This window comes from Babylonia areolata, chromosome 23 (assembly GCF_041734735.1).
Source record: "Babylonia areolata isolate BAREFJ2019XMU chromosome 23, ASM4173473v1, whole genome shotgun sequence".
Taxonomy (NCBI): Eukaryota; Metazoa; Mollusca; class Gastropoda; order Neogastropoda; family Buccinidae; genus Babylonia; species Babylonia areolata.
Genome location: NC_134898.1, coordinates 7,118,710 through 7,139,603, shown reverse-complemented (window position 1 = coordinate 7,139,603; position 20,894 = coordinate 7,118,710). Strand labels below are relative to the sequence as shown.

Below are 20,894 nucleotides of genomic sequence, written 5' to 3'. Positions count from 1 at the left end.
ATAAACCGGTTCGGCTTATGTATGTATAAAGTTCAATTTTTTTCCAAAATTTAGTGGGTGCGGCTTACATACCAGTGCGCTCAATAGACCGAACTTTACGGTATATGACATTGTACACCTCATTTTGTTTTTTTTTAAGATGGCACAAGTAGTGTGGATATTTTACATAGCATTTAACGCAATAGCAGTGACATTTCTCAGTTTTACAAGAAAACCCAAGTAGAGTAAATACACAAACCTTTCATTTCCTGATCCTCAGAAATGTCAAAGAACAGCAGCTGCTCCCAGTTACTGTGTTCTATTCACACTTCATGAGATCAAATACATAAAAATAAGACACAACACTTAACTGTGTTTCACAAGTACAGATGTGCAGCTGCTCTCTTCCCTGCAAGCTATGACGCTCTTAGCATCAACACTTTATGTACTAAGCCCAGAAATGGCCCTTGGTGGGTGGCTAGGAAATAAGCAACATGATTTGATTTGATTCTTGACATGAACATCAGCACTGGGCTTATTTTGCGGATTCTGCACTTTCTACTACACTACTACACTCAAGCTGACTATCTCAGATCTTGCTTCATTGTACTTCCTGGGCCCAGCAGACTTTTTGTTTTAGTTAAAAAAAATCATTTAAAGTATGTTTGTTGGGGTTTTTTTGGTTGTTGTTTTTGTTGTTGTTGTTTTTTAATCAAGTTAACTCTGATTTATATGAGGCTGCCAAATGAAAAGCTGACACCATATGCTGACATCATGATGTCCGTGAAAGCCTTTGTGCATCCATCGAGCTGGCTACATCCAGCTCTCCAACTACCCCCTAACCCATCCTCTCTGCTAATCATCACTCTCACTCTTAATCTCATCGAGCCAACCATTTGACAAGATTTTGACACACTATACTAAATCTATTTTCATCAATGACTCGTAAAGCTTCTGCAACATACTGGGTGGCAAAATCTTGAAAGTTTTTTTTAAAAAAACACTGCTGTTTCAAGCCACTATGGCCAGGTAATGGTTCATCGTCCGCCATTTTGAAAGAGTCACCTGAAATTCTGAGAGGGGTACTTCAAATAACATCCTAGAATGACCATACAAAGTTTGATTGGGCGTTTGTCCTCATGAATAAGTAAAGACATAAGCTTTCTTACACACACACACACCTATATATGTATGACCTTGCCACTCACGAGGCTGATGAAATAGAGAAGGGCATTTTTTGAATAACTGCCATGAACAGCCTGGAGGAAAAGCGGAGTTAGCTGAAATGGAAAAATACCCCTGGACCCATCTTTCCTGGTCATTTGAAAGTTGTGAGTAGTTGTTAATTTGAGTAGGTTTTCCGAATGCCAGAAGGCTGTCTCCATAGTTCGGTGAACTGTTGTCATGCCACCTGGTCCCACTCAGCAAGGTTCTTGACGGAGACCAAGGCAAGTGTGGGAAGGTGCTGACTGGGTAGGAAGCAACAGTCTTTAACAGCTGTCTGTTTGGCTGAGCCTGAACGAAGGCTGGGGGCATTTTTGCAAGCATAAGCCACAAATTTTGCCAGCAGAGTAATATTAATGTACTGACTATTGCTTGCACCAGTCGCACACATTACATACAGTAAATGATACCTAGTTATATTTCCAAGCAACCAGCTTCTAACTTTTCTCTCCATCAAATCAAAGCTTTGTATCTTATGTCTTACCTCCTGATCATGAGAACTTGGCAGGAACTTGGCGCAAAAAATATTGGAGTGATGTCCCGAGCGAATGGAAGCACACATCTGAAAAAATAATGCTCACAATTTTACTTTTATTTTGTAATCATCCAAGTAATTTCCCAATCAAAATTAAGATTCCTGTCAATATTTTTTTTAAAACTCAATACATATAATGTATCACACTGTACAAGGACAAAGCCAGCAGATTTTTACTGCCTGGCCTAAACTGACATAGTTTACTATTAATTTGCCTCAAAGGCCACAGTCCTAATGCCAATGGACACTGAGTTCATGTGCATCAATCAGCTGTAAGAAAACCACACTCTGAGCCCACCATCACAGAGATTCTGTGTGGTGAATAAATCCATATATCTTGACAGCATGCTGTCCCAGAACATTACCACTGATGACGAAGTGAGTGCCAGAGCTGCAGGAGCAAGTGTAACCTTTGGCAAACAACATGCCAATATCTGGAACAGAAGCAGCATCAATCTAAAGACAAAGCTGAAGGTGCACAGAACTGTCATATTTCCCACACTTTGTACACTCTTGTACCAATGTAAAGAAGCTGAAACACTTCCATACAACCTGACTCAGAAAACTTCTAAATACTACATACATATTTTATGATATCTTTGACACAATTGAAATCTTGTGAACAAAAACTAATTTGTACAGTGATAAGAAAATCCATCACAAACAGAAGCTCGTCTGCCAATACTGAGTCCATGAGGGTCTGGGTTCAAATCCCGCTCTTGCCCTTTCTCCCAAGTTTGTAAAATCCAACTGAATGTCAAGTCATTCGGATAAGATAGTAAACTGAGGTCCTGTGTGCAGCATGCACTTGGCGCACTGAAAAAGAACCCATGGCAATGAGAGTGTTGTCCCCTGGCAAAATATTGTAGGAATCCACTCTGATAAGTACGCAAATATATATGCATGCACTCAAGGCCTGACTAAGTGTGTTGAGCAATGCTGCTGGTCAGGCATCTGCCTATCAGATGTGGTGTAGCCTATAGGGATTTGTCAGAACGCAGTGACACCTCCTTGAGAAACTGAAACTGAAACTTTTGAATTAACATTTTTTTCTCTCACCTTTCCGTTGTAAGGGTCAGAAATAACAAGATGCTGATCATCTGAACCAGACAAAATACTTGTTCCACTTTCATTCCAGCAAATTGTATTAACCTGCAATTACACACAATAAGTGACATAGTAAGCAATATGAAAATAAACACTTCATTAATAGCAAAACAAGTAATAGCTAAACTGATACACCATCACATCACATTGCTGACGTCACTTATAACATAACACTACCATATGCTACTTATCCCCTATGTTCCACTTGTTTTTAATCCCTGGAAAATGTTTCCAAACTGTCATTAACTCAAAACTAAACAAAGAAATATATTACTGATGTAGCCAAACGCTCAGCTGAATACAGATGACCATGGCTCAACTCACAGCACAAGCTGAAAGCTGAGCTACAGCAGACACCTTTTTCGCAACTGCCGGTCTCCAACGGCTCGCGCAGAATGTGTGACACCATCCCTGGTTTGAATGCAAAGCCCATTCTAAACCTATTCTCTAAACCTCTATTAAATCAAGTCTCTGTATCGTTCACTGCAATATTATATTTGCTGTGCTTACACACACACTTTGATCAGTTAGAAGCATACTTGATTTTAGTTTAATCGTTCGCCAGTCTAAAGATTTCAACTGATGTTAAGCTTACATCATTTTGTCTTCTCGTCACACATAATGCTACTGTTACAGTCCTGTATGTGACTGCTGTTGGAAACTAAAACCACACCATTATAGTGTTTGGATGAGAATAGATCAGGTATTTAGAAGAAAAAAAGCTGATTTTCATTGTTGGCACTTAACCACAACAACTCCACAACTAGTGTCACTGTACGCCATTGGGTGAGCTGAAACTTGTGTTTCTGATGCACCGTATTTAACCCCTAGGCTGCCTATATGACAAGATAACTCGTCATCACAAGCATGTATCCTTTGCTGCCACAATGACGAGATAACTTGTCATCGAAATATTCAGACTTTTCCCTGGTTTGCATTCTTCTTCTTCTGTGTTCGTGGGCTGCAGCTCCCACGTTCACTTGTATATACGCGAGTGGGCTTTTACGTGTATGACCATTTTTACCCCGCCATGTAGGCAGCCATACTCCGCTTTCGGGGGTGTACATGCTGGGTATGCTCTTGTTTCCATAACCCACCGAACACTGACATGGATTACAGGATCTTTAATGTGCATATTTGATCTTCTGCTTGCGTAAACACAAGAAGGGGGTTCAGGCACTAGCAGGTCTGCACATGTGTTGACCTGGGAGATTATAAAAATATCCACCCTTTACCCACCAGGCGCCATCACCGTGATTCGAACCCGGGACCCTCAAACTGAAAGTCCAACGATTTAACCATTCGGCTATTGCGCCCGTCAGTTTGCATTCAGTTCGTTGACAAAAATGCTGGTCACTTTAGCTTGGGGAATCTTTCTAGATTCTATTCATAGCTAGAAACCCTATCTACGTCATGAGGCAGTCCTTTATTTGAACGTTTTGGTTGGGTCACTGTCAGTGTTTTGCCTGGCTCCTTTCCTCGCTCGCTCAACAAAATGTCGGACTGACGCTGTGCTCAAGACATGCGATCATGGTGAACTAAATCAACCAAGATTGCTTTCTTTCACTGATGCTCAGAAAGAACTGAAGCGTAAATTCTAAGGAGAAGACAGTGATGAATATTTATAGGACGATTTCATAGAAAATAAAGGAAGCAATCAAGAGAGTGGCCAAGACAAGACTATCAGTGAGTGATGCTCGCTGCACAACTGTAGCAGACAACACAAACCGAATTATTAGCAGGACACAGTGTGAGCGATTTTCTTGGCACTCAGCCAGCTCGGTCTGATGTGAACTGGATCAAGTGATCATGTAAGAGGGGTGAAGAGGAGACTGGGGGAGACTGAGGGGGTGTGGCCTCACATCCATATTATCACTTGGAGAAGTCACAATGCATTGTGTATCTATGTCTTTTTTAAAAAAAAATATTGTGGTTGTTCAAGTATGATTTTATGTGTGCAGATATCCATCTGTCCAGAAAATATGACATTTTAGTGCAAATTACCTGACTAATGTTTGTAATGATCAAGTTGAAAATGTGACAAAAAACAAAACACTGATTTCAAAACAACAGCATGTCACTAAAAATATATAAAATGGGAAAACGTTATGTGTTTTATATTCTTTATTCATTTACCTTTCTGAAAAAATATATATTTATGGGTCTTTCTCAAATAATGAACACAGAATTTTTTGAAAATTTATACCTGTTTTTTTGTGAAAAACCCCTGACAAATAGATTTCACTAAAATCTTATTTTCCTGGCAGCAAAAGGGTTAATCAAATATCTCTTTTGTCAAAAGAAATGAAATGAAATTATGGTGCTTAGAGCCTCGCCGACCACTAAGGCCATCTCAAGGCTATCGCCGCGTTAATAACTACTACAAGGATAAAAAAACAAAACAATTAAAACGAGTCACTACTTCAAACTTTCCACTCCAAAGTTAATAAAAACTTCCATAGTTTAAAACCTTCAAATCTGCTTAAAAATGTTCACTTCTTTTAAGAAGTCCATCAGCGCCCACGGAGGGACATCACAAAACAAAGTCTTCAAAGAAACCGCCATGTAATGTCTGTGTCTAACATCATGCAGATCCCAACAGTCAAGGAGCACGTGTTTCACGGTGAGAGGCTCATCACAGGGAATACATCGAGGGACCTCTTCCACCTTCAACAAGTAAGAATGAGTAAAAAAAAGTGTGCCCCGCACACAGTCTGCACAGCACAGACTCCTCCTTTCTGTTCTTCACCCCCGAAGGGAGGGTCTCTTTTAGGTCTGGACGGATCTGGAAGAGCTTGTTGTCCATCTGGGTGTTCCACTCCTCTTGCCAAAGATCCTTAACGTAAGTGTTCACCTTCCGCTTCATGTCTGTGTATGGTACAAAGGATCTGGATAATTCTTTCTTTGCAGCGTTCCTGGCCAGCAGGTCCGCCCTTTCGTTACCACGAATGCCAACATGTCCGGGAACCCAGGCCAACACAACCTCGTATCCTTTCTTCGTTGCGAGAGTAAAAGCTTCATAAAATTCCAGCAGTTTGGGATGAGTGATATTCCTGCAGGCGATCGCCTCCAGGGCTGACAAGGAGTCGGAAAAGATCACGAATCTCTTTTATTTCGAAGAGAGAACCATTTTTACCGCCAGAACCAGTGCGGTCAGTTCCGCAGTGTACACCAAGCTGTCAGACAGGATGTGTTCCGTTGAGGGCCGGTCAGGAAAGGCAGGACAGAACGCAGATGCAGCGACTCCGTCCTCTGAATTGGAACCGTCAGTGAAGATACTTTGAAAAGTGGGGAATTTGTGGCAGAGTTCCGAAAAGTAAGTTCTGTAGGCCAGAGAACTGGTAGAGTCTTTACGGTAAGAGGCCAGATCAAATCGGACCTCAGGTGTTCTAAAGGTCCATGGAGGGCTGTCGGGGAACTTGGAGAAATCTGAGATGCCACCAACATCCAGATCGGCATTTTCTAAGTGCGGCTGAATGCGGAGTCCGAGAGGAGGGATGCAGTTTGGGTTGTCTTTAAATTTCTTGTCGAAAGGGTTGTTGAATACAGTGTCGTAAGCAGGGTTTGTAGGTTCAGAAAACAATTTCAAATAATAATTTAGGGTCAGCTTCAGTCTGCGGTTGGAGAGAGGCGGTTCCCCCGCCTCTGCGTACAGGCTGTGCACAGGGGTGGTGCGGAACGTACCTAAGCTGAGACGGAGCCCTTGGTGGTGTATAGGGTCCAACAGTTTCAGGTAAGACGGTCTGGCCGAGCCGTATACTACACTTCCGTAATCCAGTTTGGACCGAACCAGGGCTCTGTAGAGGTGCAAGAGAGTTCTCTTATCAGCACCCCAGTCCGTGTGTGCCACAACTCGAATGATGTTCAGGGCTTTTTGGCAAGATATTTTCAGCTGTTTAATATGGCTGAGGAAGTTCAGCTTCTGATCAAAGGTGACCCCTAAAAATTTGGCTTCCTTGACCGCCGGGATGGTGGATTTTCCAAGACAGATTTCAGGGTCCGGATAGAACTGGCGAAAGTTATGAAAAAGAATACATTCAGTTTTGGAGGACGAAAATGTGAAGCCATTCTCCTCTGCCCAACACTGGATTTTGTTGATGCAGAGTTGAAGCCGTCGCTGGATCCTGGCATATGTGCTGCCAGTTGCATACAAGGTGAAATCGTCCACGAACAGCGAGCTGTCCGATCCCTTCTGAACAGATTGAATGATGTCATTAATTCTGATGCTGAAGAGAGCCAGCGACAGAATGCTCCCTTGCGGGACACCCAACTCCTGCTCATGAATGTCAGACAGGGTGGTGCCGACCCTCACCTGGAATTGTCTGTCTTGCAAAAAATTGTGGATGAACTGGGGCAGGTGTCCTCGGAAGCCGAGCTTGTGCAGGTCGGAGAGGATTCCAAATTTCCAGGTGGTATCGTAAGCTTTCTCCAAGTCAAAAAATATGGCCACCACATGCTGTTTGTTTGCAAAGGCATTTCTTACAGTGGTTTCCAGACGAACCAGATGGTCAACGGTAGAACGATGCTTGCAGAAACCACACTGTTCTTTCGCCAGAAGGCCATCGGTCTCTAGTTTCCACATCAGTCTACCGTTGACCATCTTCTCCATCAGTTTGCAGATGCAGCTGGTCAGTGCTATTGGGTGGTAGTTGGAGAGGTTCAAGGGGTCTTTTCCCGGTTTCGGCACCGGGATTATGAGGGCTTTCCGCCAGGAGGGTGGAAAAAAGCCTGTGATCCAGATGTGGTTGTAAACTTTGAGCAGGGTGTCCAGACAGGTTTCAGGAAAATGTTTTAAGAGTTTATAATGGACCTCGTCCATTCCTGGACAGGAATCCGTGCAGGTCTGAAGGGCAGATTTAAGTTCATTCATAGTGAAAGGAAGGTTGTAACTCTGTGTTGTCGGAAGAGAAGTTACAGGGTGTTTTTTCTGTCAGGCTTTTGGTTTTGATAAACCGAGCAGATTTGTTGGCAGATCTCGAGTTTTGTTCAATTGTGGAGGCAAGCAAATTGGCAACTGCTTTCTTCTCTGTGACCATAGCGTCTGAAAGTCTGAGGTGATGGAAAGCTGGGCAGACGTTTTTGCCCTTAATTTTTTTTAAAACCCTCCACACTTTCTTCTTGGGTGTGTTGGAGGTTAAGGAAGAGCAAAAATCTCTCCATGACTTCCTCTGGCTCTTTTTAAAGACATACCTGGCTTTCGCCCTCAGCTGTTGATGGGTTCGAACACTATCGGTCTCTGGTCTCCGAAAGACGCGTCACTGCGCTCTCTTCCGAGACTAACGGGCCTCCCAACATTCCGCATTGAACCAGGGCGTTCTTGGCATCTGAGGCTTGGAGGCAGACGATGGGGCTGCTGCTTTGGCGCAATCTAAAACGATCTGAGTCAGAGTGTCAGCAGGGTCCTTGCTTTTCAATACTGTTTCTTCCTGCAGCTCTGCTCTTATCTTCGTGGTAAAAATTCCCCAGTCGGCTTTGTCATAGTTCAGGCGGTCAGGCAGAGAGTCACCTACTCCATCTGTGGGGCGGAGGACGACAGGAAAGTGGTCACTCCCGTGCAGATCGTCGTGCACTTTCCACTCGTAGTCCAGGACCAACGATGGATCGCAGACCGACAGATCTAAACACGAGAGCTTTCCAGAGGACAGATGAAGGTAAGTGGGAGACTTGTCGTTAAGACAGCACAAGTCCATATCGGAAAGAAGGTTTTCCAAGAGAAGACCTCGGGCTGATGTCATCTCACTTCCCCAGAGCGGGCCGCGGGGAGTGTCCATTGAAGTCGCCCAACAGTAGAAATGGTCGTGGGAGCTGGTCGACCAGGTTCATGAGGTCCTGCCTCAGAACACAGACGGAAGGAGGAAGGTACAGAGAGCAGACAGTGATGGTTTTCCCAAGTGTGACTCTGACTGCCGCCGCCTGTAAAGGCGGGAGGTGGACAATGTGCCTCCGCCCGAGGCTTTCCGCTCCCACCCAGCAGCCCCTGAGGACTGCCGCACAGGATGGGAAGGGGTGGACACGGCGCCTCCACCCAAGGCCAACGGTTCTATTAAGGTAGTTACGTCGTCCTTCTGCGTCCCTGTGGACGTCATCTGGACCACGACGTCCACCATCCTGGGTCTGACGACAGAGGCGTAAGACGCCTTAGGCAACGCGGCCTCCACTTGTTTCCTTGCCTCAAAGAATGATACTTTCTTTTCCGTCTTCACCTTCTGGATTTCCTTTTCTTTTCTCCAGGCGGGGCAGTCTTTTGATGAGGATGGGTGGCCGCCTCCGCAGTTCGCACAACGGGCTGGACTGACGCATTCGCCCTGGTGCGCTGCCTTTGAACAGGTGCCACACGCCTCTTCCTCCTTGCATCGGTTCCGCACGTGTCCAAATTTCTGGCATTTGAAACATCTTAGAGGGGATGGCACGTACAGGCTTACATTCACCATCAGGTATCCGACTCGAATGTCCTTAGGGACATTCGGGCAGCAGAAGGTGAGGAAAAATGTGTTGGTCAGGACTCCGTCCGACCCCTTCTTTACTGTCACCCTGTAGACGTCGGTCACTCCCTGAGAGGACAGCTCGCTCTTGATCTCTGCTTCAGACACTCCTCTCAACTCCGGGCATCTGATAACCCCCTTTGAACAGTTGAGACCTTTGTGAGGGGAAACCCTCACCGCCCTATCCACAAAAGTGGTCGCCTTTAGCAGAAGCTGTGTCTGCCTTTTAGACTCTGTCTCCACCAAAAATGCTCCGCTCCTCAGCCTCTTGATAGATTTCAGTGATCCCGCCAGACACTGGAAGCCCTTCTGGATAGCGAAGGGGCTGAGAGCCGACAAGGGCTTGTCGTCATCAGTGCCCTCCATCACAAGCCACGACGGCCAAAATCCAGAGGTCTCAACGACCTCCGAATCCGAGTCTGAGTCGTCTGTTCCTGGTCTCCTTCTTTTGCCAAGTTTAGTGGGGAGTGATTGTTTGGAATTCATGTTTTTTAATAATTGTATATTCATCCCTCCCTTACCCACCCACCATGGGGTCCAACTTTGGGGCCAGGGTCAAGGGAACACCAGCTTGACCCCTTCCAGGTTTCGGGAGGGACATACGACTAACAGCTTAGCTCCAACGTGTTCCCCCCCGATCATGCCCAGCTCCCGGGGACAGAGAACCGAGCACTACGGGGGTTATCCTCGCTAGCCTCCAAACTGCCAGTCTTGACCCAGCCCCACGAAGGGGCAGCCAATTGACACACACGGGCCAATGTGTGCCGCCTGTCTTAGGAGAGGTCCGAGCCAAAGGGATGTGTTGAGAACAGCGTGCTCTCTCAATCCCCAGGATCTCATTCCCCTCCATCACAGGTTGCGCCACACGGCAAACACGGCGGGCCTGAAGAAGGCCGCAGAGAAAAAAGAATGTGGAAAAGAAGGCTTGATGGGGAGCTGAGGACAGAAAAGAGGTGGTAAAAAGAAGAATAGAGAATAGCGAAAGGGACAGTGGGTCACGTTTAGTTTGGGCCTCACTCACGACCTGTTCGGCATGGCAAGCCCTATCAGGGGCATCAGTACAAAAACCACCACTTATTCAGCCCGAACAGCTACAATGGCTATGTAGGCTGTCAATTAAGACCTGGGACCAGAGCAGCAAACCCCAAGAAGCACTGATGCCCCCGCCGACATAGCTCGCTCGATCACTGGCCACTAAGCCTCCCGACCATGACAAGGTAGTGATCCCCCCGGGTGGGGGTCAAGAGAACACCAGCTTGACCCCCTCCAGGTTTCGGGAGGATCTCTTCTGTCAGATTCGTAAACTACAAGTATTATATACTGGCAGAATCGTCACAATTCCATCTTTAAATCTATTCCATTTGTGTTTGCCTATGTTAAACTGTTTTAATGCAGTTTGTGATTTTCAGCGACAAGCTCGCTAAAACTGACCCTTTGCAGGTGACTTAAATTAAGATTATAAATTCATCTTAAATAATCAACACTTCATTTTATACTCATTAGAAAGTAGGCGCTGAGCTCTTTCTTTTGTGACCTATCCGACATGAATTGGTTCAGGAATCATTTAAAAATCTATCACTGAACAACTTGTAACAAACACAATTCTAATCAGATTTAGCCTGATTGGGGACCTTTTGTTTCGCAGGCCACAGTAGCGTCATTGCAGTTCGCTTAACTTGCATAAATAGCCACAGCAGGTGATGACTAGTCACTTTCCACCTGGCCAGTCACTGGCTAGAGCCTACTCTCTCTCTCTCTCTTGCAGTGCCTCACACACAGAGTGTGCACTGTGTGTGTTCCCACAACAGCTAGCGTCATCGCCATATCACTAAAACCCTTTAGTGACTGGCCTGCTACATGACCCTGGCTGCACTTGGATATTTTCTATCCTTTGATACAGTAAATCAGTAATTCTTTTGTACCATCCCCTTTCATATAATAAAACCGCTCGGGACCACGGTTTCCAAAGTGGCATCGCCGACAGGATTTTGATCCTTGAAAATATTCTTATGACAGGATATTGATCCACAACAAAATAGATCCAAAATTATTCCCTTTAATGTTTCAATTCTTTTATCCAAATTAATTCCAAACAATAAATCCAGCCCTTTACCACCAAGTGTACTTTGTTACATTAAAAACACACTAAAATGTGACCAGCAAACCACACAGACAAACAATGCAGACAGACATCTAAAAAAGCATGATTCAAACATATGTTATGAACCAGCCCCCCTTCACACACATACATGTATGCATGTATACATATTTACACACACAAACACACACACAGACGCACACACACAAAACCACACACACACACACACACATGCATGCACACACACACACACACACACATGCACACACATGCGAACACACAAACACAAATTCATACATATATAAATATTTATGTGTACGCTTATTTACGTGTGTAAGTCAAGCACACCACAAGTACAGGAGTAAGTTATAACCTTTTGGTTGGATCTATGATGCTCCACATCTTTGGTGAATGGAAAGAAAATTATCTGTGTCCGTTGGTCTTACTTCTGATGTGGGGTATCCTGAGAAGTGTAGTATCAGAAGAGAAAGAATGGAGCTGGCGAGATGGTGTACAGATATCTGGGCCAGACTCACTGACTACAGAAAAAGTCAGAGTGGATGGCTTATAGTCTATTCAATTAGAAACAGGCAATCAGTGGAGAGACTGAAGGAGAGTAGAAACAAGGTCAGACTTAAAAGCTTTGCAAATTTGTTTGGCAGCATTATTCTGAATTTGTTGAAGTCAAACATACATTTGGGAAGTACAGCTAAATGATAACTGCAGTAATCCAATCGAGAGAAAAAAACACACATACAAGTGTTTTTGATTATCAGTCGAGAGATAGTAGCAGACAGAACTGATTCTACGCAGTTCCAGATTGGCAATTTTACATATATTTGAAATGTGCTGTTGGAAAGAAAGAGACTGGTCGAGGTTTATGCCAAGACTGTGAACAGAAGAATATAAAACAGGTATGCTTTTGATCAGAACAGAGTCAGGAAAGGAAGAATTTCATCATGATGCAACTTTTTGGACAGGCTTAACGTCATTTTATGAGGAATGTTCATAAAAGATTTCAGCTGACTTTCTGGTTATTGTAGGAGACTGACATTGCATATGTATAATAATACATACCTCTATAGTTCCTGTGGTAATTTGCATCTCTGAACTCATAACAGTTTCTCTTTTACATATGCTAGAGTGGGGTACGGTGCAATAATGGAACCAACTGAATGCAGGGTGGTCATTAAGTTTTTGTACTTGAGAGGACACACACCAAAGGAGATGTTGATGAGATGAAATTGAAGTATGTGGAGGATGCTCCATTGTATGGCGTAGCACAGCACTGCCATTGTCAGTTCAAGTGTGGTCAGACATCATTAGAAATGGCTCCCATTCCCAGGCAACCACAGTCTGCCACTGATAAAAACACCATCTGGCCAGTGGAGGCCGCCATTTTGGAGGATAACTGCATAACCATTTGCCAACTAGCCCAAGATGTCAAGATCAGTGTAGGGTTTGTGGAAAAAATCATCCAAGACCATTTGCACACGTGGAAGTTGTCTGCACGATGGATTCCCTGGTTGCTCACATCTTTCCAAAAGCAGGAACGAGTCATGTGCTCTCAGGCTCTTTTGGCCATGTACCAAGAAATCCAGGAGGACTTCTTCAAGAAACTAATCATGTAGGATGACACATGGGTCCATGACTATGATCCAGAGACCAAAGCCCACTCAAAGCAATTGAAGTATTTTGACTCACCACCTCCCAAGAAGGCATGTCCAACCCTACGAGGGTGAGATCATGCTCAAGGTCTTTTGGGACCAGCACAGAACAGTGATGGCAATGAGTACCCCAATAACTGAGAGTGAGACATACTACTCTTCATTGGTGCAGAAATTGTGGGAGGCCATAAAAACCAAGAGGCATGGCATGCTGACCAAAGGTGTGTGCCTCCTGCAAGGCAACATCCCGGTTTACAATTCACATGTTGCCCTTACGGAAGCACTGTCCTGCGGCTATGAAATCCTTCATCACCCCCTCACCCCAATTACCAGGATGCACTACTCCTCATTGGTGCACAAATTGTGGGAGGCCATGAAAACCGACAGGCATGGCATGCTGAACAAAGGTGTCCGCCTCTTGCAAGACAACGCCCCAATTTACTACTCACATGCTGCCCATACAGAAGCATTGTCCTGTGGCTATGAAATCCTTCCTCACCCCCCTTGCACCATCTGACTTCCACCTGTTTCCAACCATGAATTCATTTTTGAAGGGCAATCACTTCCAAGATGATGAAATACTTATTTCTGAGGTCAAGTTGTATTTGTATTTGTATTTGTATTTCTTTTTATCACAACAGATTTCTCTGTGTGAAATTCGGGCTGCTCTCCCCAGGGAGAGCGTGTCGCTATACTACAGCGCCACCCATTTTTTTGTATTTTTTCCTGCATGCAGTTTTATTTGTTTTTCCTATCAAAGTGGATTTTTCTACAGAATTTTGCCAGGAACAACCTTTCTGTTGCCGTGGGTTCTTTTATGTGCGCTAAGTGCATGCTGCACATGGGACCTCGGTTTATCGTCTCATCCGAATGACTAGCGTCCAGACCACCACTCAAGGTCTAGTGGAGGGGGAGAAAATATCGGCGGCTGAGCCGTGATTCGAACCAGCGCGCTCAGATTCTCTCTCGCTTCCTAGGCGGACGCATTACCTCTAGGCCGTCACTCCACTCTGAGTATGGTTTTGTCCATAAATTGCAGACTTCTAGAAGCAAGGTCTTCACAGCTGCACAGCAATGGGAGAAGCATATCACCCTTGGTGGTAAAGTTCTAAGTAAAGAAAGACGTAACTGTGCCAAGTTTCATTCCTCCCAGTCCATGGGAAGTTTGATGAATATCCCTCATAGCTGCTGCTGCTTATTGAAAGTTATCCGGTCCTTTTGGTCTGCAATGCACTCCCATGTCTAAGTCACCAGTGCGACAATTTCAGCACTGGTTACAGACAGTTTTTAAAAAGATGAGTTTTTAGTGAAGAGCAAAAGGTAGAGATGGAGTCAAATGAACAGATATGATGTGGAAGGTCGTTCAGACAGGAGAAGCAGGTAAGAGGAGAGTTTTTAATTAAGTTTTTTTTAATTCCCTGAGGAAGATATGGGGTCAACCTGTGAAAATAGAATCTGTTGATTTGTGAAAGCATAAAAGCGGTCATAAGAGTTTTTGTAGTTTCAACCAAAAGGTACTGACGAACAGTTATTCTGTTGACTGGCCATGCATATTAGGTTGACCACCTCAGTGTGCATACTGAGGTTTGATTCAAGAAATCCATGGTTCCTTGTTATTCAGAAAAGTCAACTGTAGAAACAAGAGACTCAGGGAAAGAAGCAATGTGGACATTCTTGAAGAGGAAATAATCACAGCTTCACTCTCTCAATATATTACATACATGTGCAGGTAAATAACTAGTCCATCCAGACAACAGCAAAAGTTTGTACAAAGATGCTTTTTTTTTTTCTAACAGTTAGGAAGTGGAGGTGGGAAGTTTGGGGGATCAGGTGAACATATGATGACAGCAAGTGGTGGCTGTTTGAATTCTCTCTTTGGGACAGATGAAAACCATATACATGCCTGATATAACTGCAGTTTCATCCCCTGTGGATTTGTCAGATACCTCATTAACTGAAATGAAACATCCCCCATAGTCAGTGATCTAGTGACACCCCATATAATTTTGTGGTGTTCTCAATCTTAAGTAGAGAAAAACCATGATCCCATGACTTGGAAAAAATTTCCAGGAAAAAGGGTTTTAAGAACAGAAAAGAAATAAGATGATGAAATATACTGTTAATAAAAGAAGAAGAAATGGAATAGTAATAAATATTAGTTAATTCATAACTGTACATGTTGCTTGGGAATCCAAAACAATGCAATGGAAGTAAAAATATATATTTACACACACACACACACACACACACACTTGCTCATGCATGTAGAAAGACAGAGGAGACAGAGAAAGACCTGTATATCTCTATTATAACAAAAAAGAAGGAAGAACAAACTACTTTCACTAGTTTTAGAAGCATTTGTTGCATTTTGGGGCCAGATTCCTCATATCAACATTTACATATAAAGGTATACAAAAGACCTCATGAGGTTCTGTGAAACTGAAAGGACATACAAATTGGATTTGAATAGCTGCTCTGACTGTCAGGTGATAAAAATTTACTCTAATTATTAAAAAAAAAGAAACAGTTTACTTACACATCCACGGTGAACCTCAAGGCGTTTGTCCAATCTGAGTCTCTGTACAAAGTTTCTCTTTGCTGAAATGTAAAAAAAGCAAAGAAAATAAAAGGGAAATAAAACTGGGGGGACCAAGCAAGTGGGACCTTCTCTTTCATACACAAACACTGCATATTACTAGATTCCTCCCTCTCTCAATCTGATACATTTCTACTGTAAAAAACATCAACATATTATCTATAAAACGAAGCAGTATGATAACTGATGAAAAAACAGACATTTGGAAGACATTCCTTTCAGAAAGCTGATTACATCAGTAAATCTAAACACTGTGCAGAAATATGAATGGTAGTTTACAACATACTTAAACAGATTTTGCTCAAACTACAGAGATCAAATTGATGAAATTATTTTTCTACAGAAACTATCAAACTGATTTTCTCTCTCCCTTTTCCCCATCCTATTTTCTGTCTTTTTCATCATCCACTTGTTTCCTTTTCTTCTCATGATTAAAGTTTCCTATCTTCAGAATATAAACAATAATGATTACTCATTAAGAGGCGCCAAAATTATTAGATTGATTTACAAAGAGTTTTTTTAACAACATTTCTGAGCATCTTGTTCAAGTAAATGTTATTAAGACATTAAAAGTTTAAAAAGTCTGTATCAAAGTTTCCTGTATACACTTTCCCTTGGGTGAATGTAATTTTGGATTTTTATTTAACTAATTTTTTCAAGAAAATTCATGCTCTCATATTCATGTGCCAATTTGGTAAGTTCTTCACTGTAACTCCAATGTACTTTTCTATGGATCTGTAGAGGCAATCTTGTTTAATATATATATATATATATATATATATATATATATATATATATATAGAGAGAGAGAGAGAGAGAGAGAGAGAGAGAGAGAGAGAGAACCTAAAAATCTAGACATTTCAAATTTACCCTTTCTATCAAAATTACTCAAAAGAATAGTTTTACATCAACTCCTAGGTCATTTGTCATCCAATGACCTTGAGGTGTTCCAATCTGCTTATAGACAGAATCACAGTACTGAGACAGCCCTCTTACATATATCTAACACATTATTGTCCTGTGCAGACAAGAAAGAAGTCTCAATTCTGTGTCTGCTCCATCTCACAGCAGCTTTTGACGCAACAGATCATGATATTCTTCTCGACCGTCTTCATCTCACTTTTGGAATCTCAATCAGTTCAAATCTTACCTTTCCAATTGCACCCAAAGAGTGTTCATCTCAAGTTCTCATTCTGAATCCAGACCTCTTTCTGTTTGATATGGTGTTCCCCAAGGATCTGTTCTTGGTACAATGCTATTTAGTCTGTACATCATTAGTGAACATCGATGTGATTTTCACAAGTTTGCAGCAGACACCCAACTCACTAAAGCTTCTTCCCCAAGTTCTTTTGCTATCCTTTGCAAAAACATGGAGATGTGCATTGCTGCAGTGAAGGAATGGATGCCAACCAACAAGCTCAGACTCAATGATATCAAGAGAGAAGCCATGCTCGTAGGCTCTAGGTCTGTGCTTAGTCATGTCTCAGACCATTCCTTGGCTTTGCTGCCAGTCGTTCTCAAAAAGTCAAAAAAAAGATCATGTTACCCCTCTCTTGCGTCAACTTTATTGGTTACCCATCCAGTACAGAATTCAGTACAAAATTGGCATATTGGATTATCACCACTTCGATGGTTCCCTCCTATCTTACTTATCTTCTGTCTTTCATACCATTCTCTCAGGTCTCCTGGAGAAAAGCTCCTTCAAGTCCCCAAAGTCTCTTCAAAGACACTCGGTTAAAGGGCTTTTCAGCATGAAGCACCTTCTGTTTGGAATTCTCTTCCCCTGGATATCCGGCACTCACCAACTCTGTCCTCTTTCAAAAGTAAACTGAAAACCCACCTGTTCAAAATGGCCTTTGGATGTGACGAAACATAGTTCTTTGTCTCCTCCCACCCTCTGAACTCCCCTTGTATCCCCCCACCACTGTAGTATTCCTGTGGCGTGTGCGCATGTGGGTTGGTGCTTGAGCACGTGTGTGTGTGTGTGTGTGTGTGTGCGCGCGCGCGAGTTGTGCCTTTTTCCTGCGATTATTTATATATCTGCAATTTGTTATACTGGTGGATACTGATCTTGTTTTCCACTTCTATGTCTTCATGTGCTCTTGTGTTTTACAATGCACTAATAGGAGGAGTTTGTATTATACTCCATGTTTGGTGTTACATATACTTACTATGTCAAACTGATGCAAACCAGGCCTATCGGTTTGCTCTGCTTGGCCAAATTTCGCGCGGCTAACAGTGAAAAGACGAGCCGTCTTGCCCCGGTCCGCTTTTAGCCAATCAAACGCCTCTAAAAGCTATAAGCGCTGAATCATTCCGTGGCCATAGAAGAAAATGCCCCATGAGATCCACAGCGGAGACGCGGGGACGGACGGGCGGGCATTCGAGTTTGACATGGTAAGTATATGTAACACCAAACATGGAGTATAATACAAACTCCTCCTTTTGGTGTCATATACTGTACCATGTCAAACTGATACAGAATTTAAAGCAAATGGAGGAGGGCAACGCCTACTGGTTCGTATGGGGAGCCCTTGTAACCGAGACGGCAGTGTTAGCTGCGACAAAGGAAATCCCCTTGGAACTGTCAGCCCTGCTCATACGGAAATCCCCGAGGTAGAAGTTGATGAAGGGATTCTCAGACTGCCAGAAGGCTGCCTCCAAGACATGCTGCAGTGGCACCGAGTGCTGGAAAGCAGCCGAAGTAGCTATGGCCCGCACTTCATGTGCTCTGGGATGAAGACAGCTGATATCCCTGTGTGCATGAGAGTAGACTCTACGAATGACTTGGGAAACCCAGCGGGAAATGGTGCCTGCAGCGATGTCTTTCTTGTAATTCTCATTGAGGGAGACGAGCAGACGCCTCTGAGAAGAACGCCTATAGCGAGACCTATCCCAATAGTATCTGAGACACGGAAAAGGGCAGAGATGCCTATCCTCATCATCATGGGCAAGAATATCAGACAAAGGTCTGAACCTCAGAGAGGGGGAAGGGACCTCAGGGTCTTGGTTCTTCGCCAGAAACTCTGGAAGGAAACGAAGAGTGATGGAACCATCTCTGTGGAAGGCCAGATCTTGTGGCATTCCACTAAGACCATGAATCTCGCTTCTACGACGGCCTGTGGCCAGCAACAGAAGGAAAGTTGTCTTGAGGGTGAGCAAGTCGAAAGGAATAGTCCCCAATGGCTCAAAGGGCTGTTTTCGAATGAAATCCAGCACCAGGAACAAGTCCCAGAGGGGCACTCTTCTGGGGTTTCTAGCTTCCTTCAGAGAGGCACCCCTAGCCACCTCTCTGAGCAGGAAATCCGCTTCAAAGGCGGGACCACCTAGCTGTTTGATTGTGGTACAGATGGCAGACCTGTACCCTCGCACAGAACTAGCAGACAAGTTGAGAACCGAGGAGCAGTGAGCCAGAAAGTTGGCCAGCTGCATGCTTGTAAGGTTAGTAGGGGGAATGTCCTGAGCTGTACACCACCGCAACCATTTCTTCCAGTGAAAGTCATACAAAGTCTCCGTTCCCTCCCTACTTGCTTTGGTAACTATGGAGAGGAGGTCAGAGGAGGCACCCCCCTGGGTCAGCGCAGCCGACACAGAGGCCGACCGAGGGGTCGAAGACTTCAATGGTGATGCTGACAGTTCCGACCGCACAGCAGCCATGCGTGCAGGTGGAGCAGTTGAGGATTAGAATGAGGAATGCCCGAACAAGGCTGCCTCAGCAGATGAAATTTGGTTTCAAGTTCCAGGGGTGGAACATGTGTCAGGGACTGAAGGTCCGGAAACCAGGGCTGGGCTGGCCATTTTGGCGCAATGAGGATCAGCTGTGGGCATTCTAATCTGGCTTTCCGTATCACCTTGGACAGAATTGGAAAGCGAGGAAATGCGTAGGCAATCAGACTGCTCCAGTCTAGAGAGAGAGCATCCACTGCCCACGCTTCTGGGTCGGCGACCGGAGAGACATAAGTGGGAAGTCTCTTGTTGAACTTTGTGGCAAAAAGGTCCACCATCGGCCAAAACCACTGTTCCCACACCCCCTGAAGGGTGTCCTTGTCCAGGGTCCACTCTGTGTGGATGACACTCTTGGACCTGCTGAGAGCATCTGCCAAGATGTTGGCTTTTCCTGCTATGTGTCTCGCTGAAAGTGCAATGCCCTTGCTGCGGCACCAACAGAGGAGAGCCTCGGTCCGCAGGGAGAGGTCTGCCGAGTGCGCTCCCCCCCCCCCCCTTCGATTACATAACAAGCGACCGTCGTATTGTCCGTGAACAAGCGGATGGTCTTGCCAGTGGCCTCCCCCATGAAGTGCAGGAGAGCCCTGCGAACTGCCTCCAGTTCCAGAACATTGATGTGGCACAGGCGCTCCTCCGGGGACCAAGTCCCTGCTGCATGGAGTGAGTCCATGTGGGTTCCCCAGCCCAGGGAGGAGGCGTCTGTGAAGAGTGCCACCTGAAGAGTACGTGGGGCTATGGGCACCCCCTGTGTCCAAAGAGGGGTGATTAACCACTCTGATGTCTCCTTGAGGAACTACTCGCCCAGACATATCTGGGTATCCCATGGCTGAGTGCTCTGGGACCAGCGTAACATCAGTGCCCTCTGAAGAGGGCGCTTGAGAACCCTGCCCAGGGGAATGAGAGGTGCCGTGGACTCCATCATGCCCAGGAAGGAAGAAAGTGTCCGCGCTGTTGCTTGGGAGGAACGGCGCAAGTGGCTGAGGAGGCCTGCCAGACGGTCCCAGTGATCTGGCGTCGGAGAGACTATCATGGACCGCGTGTCGAATCTCATCCCTAAGAAGTCGAAGGACTGACTTGGGGACAGATCGCATTTCTCCTGGTCCATGAGGAAGCCCAGTTGGGAGCAAAGGTCTAGAAGTCTGGCCGTATGACTCTGGCACAGGGCCTGCGACTGGGCCAGGATAAGCCAGTCGTCCAGGTACACACAGAGACGAATGGATTCCGAGCGGACGATGGACACCAATTCCCGCACCACCTTGGTAAACAGGAAAGGGGCAAGGGACAGACCAAATGGGAGGGCCGAGAACTGGAACACCTTGTCCCTCCACACGAACCTCAGGTACCGACGGGATGCCGGATGGATGAGGATATGAAATTAAGCATCTTTCAGATCGATAGAGGTAGCCCAATCACCCCGTTGAATGGTCTCCCGAATCTGTGCCTGTGTGTCCATCTTGAATTTGATTTTGGGGAGGAATTT

The 20,894-nt window shown here is 44.7% G+C and overlaps 1 protein-coding gene across 4 annotated transcripts in view; it reads right to left on the bottom strand.

Annotated features, from left to right (window-relative positions):
• The window catches only part of LOC143298365 (DDB1- and CUL4-associated factor 6-like), a 210,690-nt gene that overhangs the window by 145,122 nt on the left and 44,674 nt on the right, over positions 1-20,894 (bottom strand). For all 4 annotated transcript variants that reach the window (XM_076611266.1, XM_076611263.1, XM_076611264.1 and 1 more), the window contains exons 2-4: positions 15,629-15,690; positions 2,798-2,890; positions 1,688-1,765 (exon numbers count right to left, since the gene is read on the bottom strand). In XM_076611266.1, coding sequence (XP_076467381.1) covers positions 1,688-1,765 — 78 coding nt within the window. In that variant the 5' untranslated portion in view covers positions 2,798-2,890; positions 15,629-15,690. The remainder of the gene's footprint in view (positions 1-1,687; positions 1,766-2,797; positions 2,891-15,628; positions 15,691-20,894) is intronic.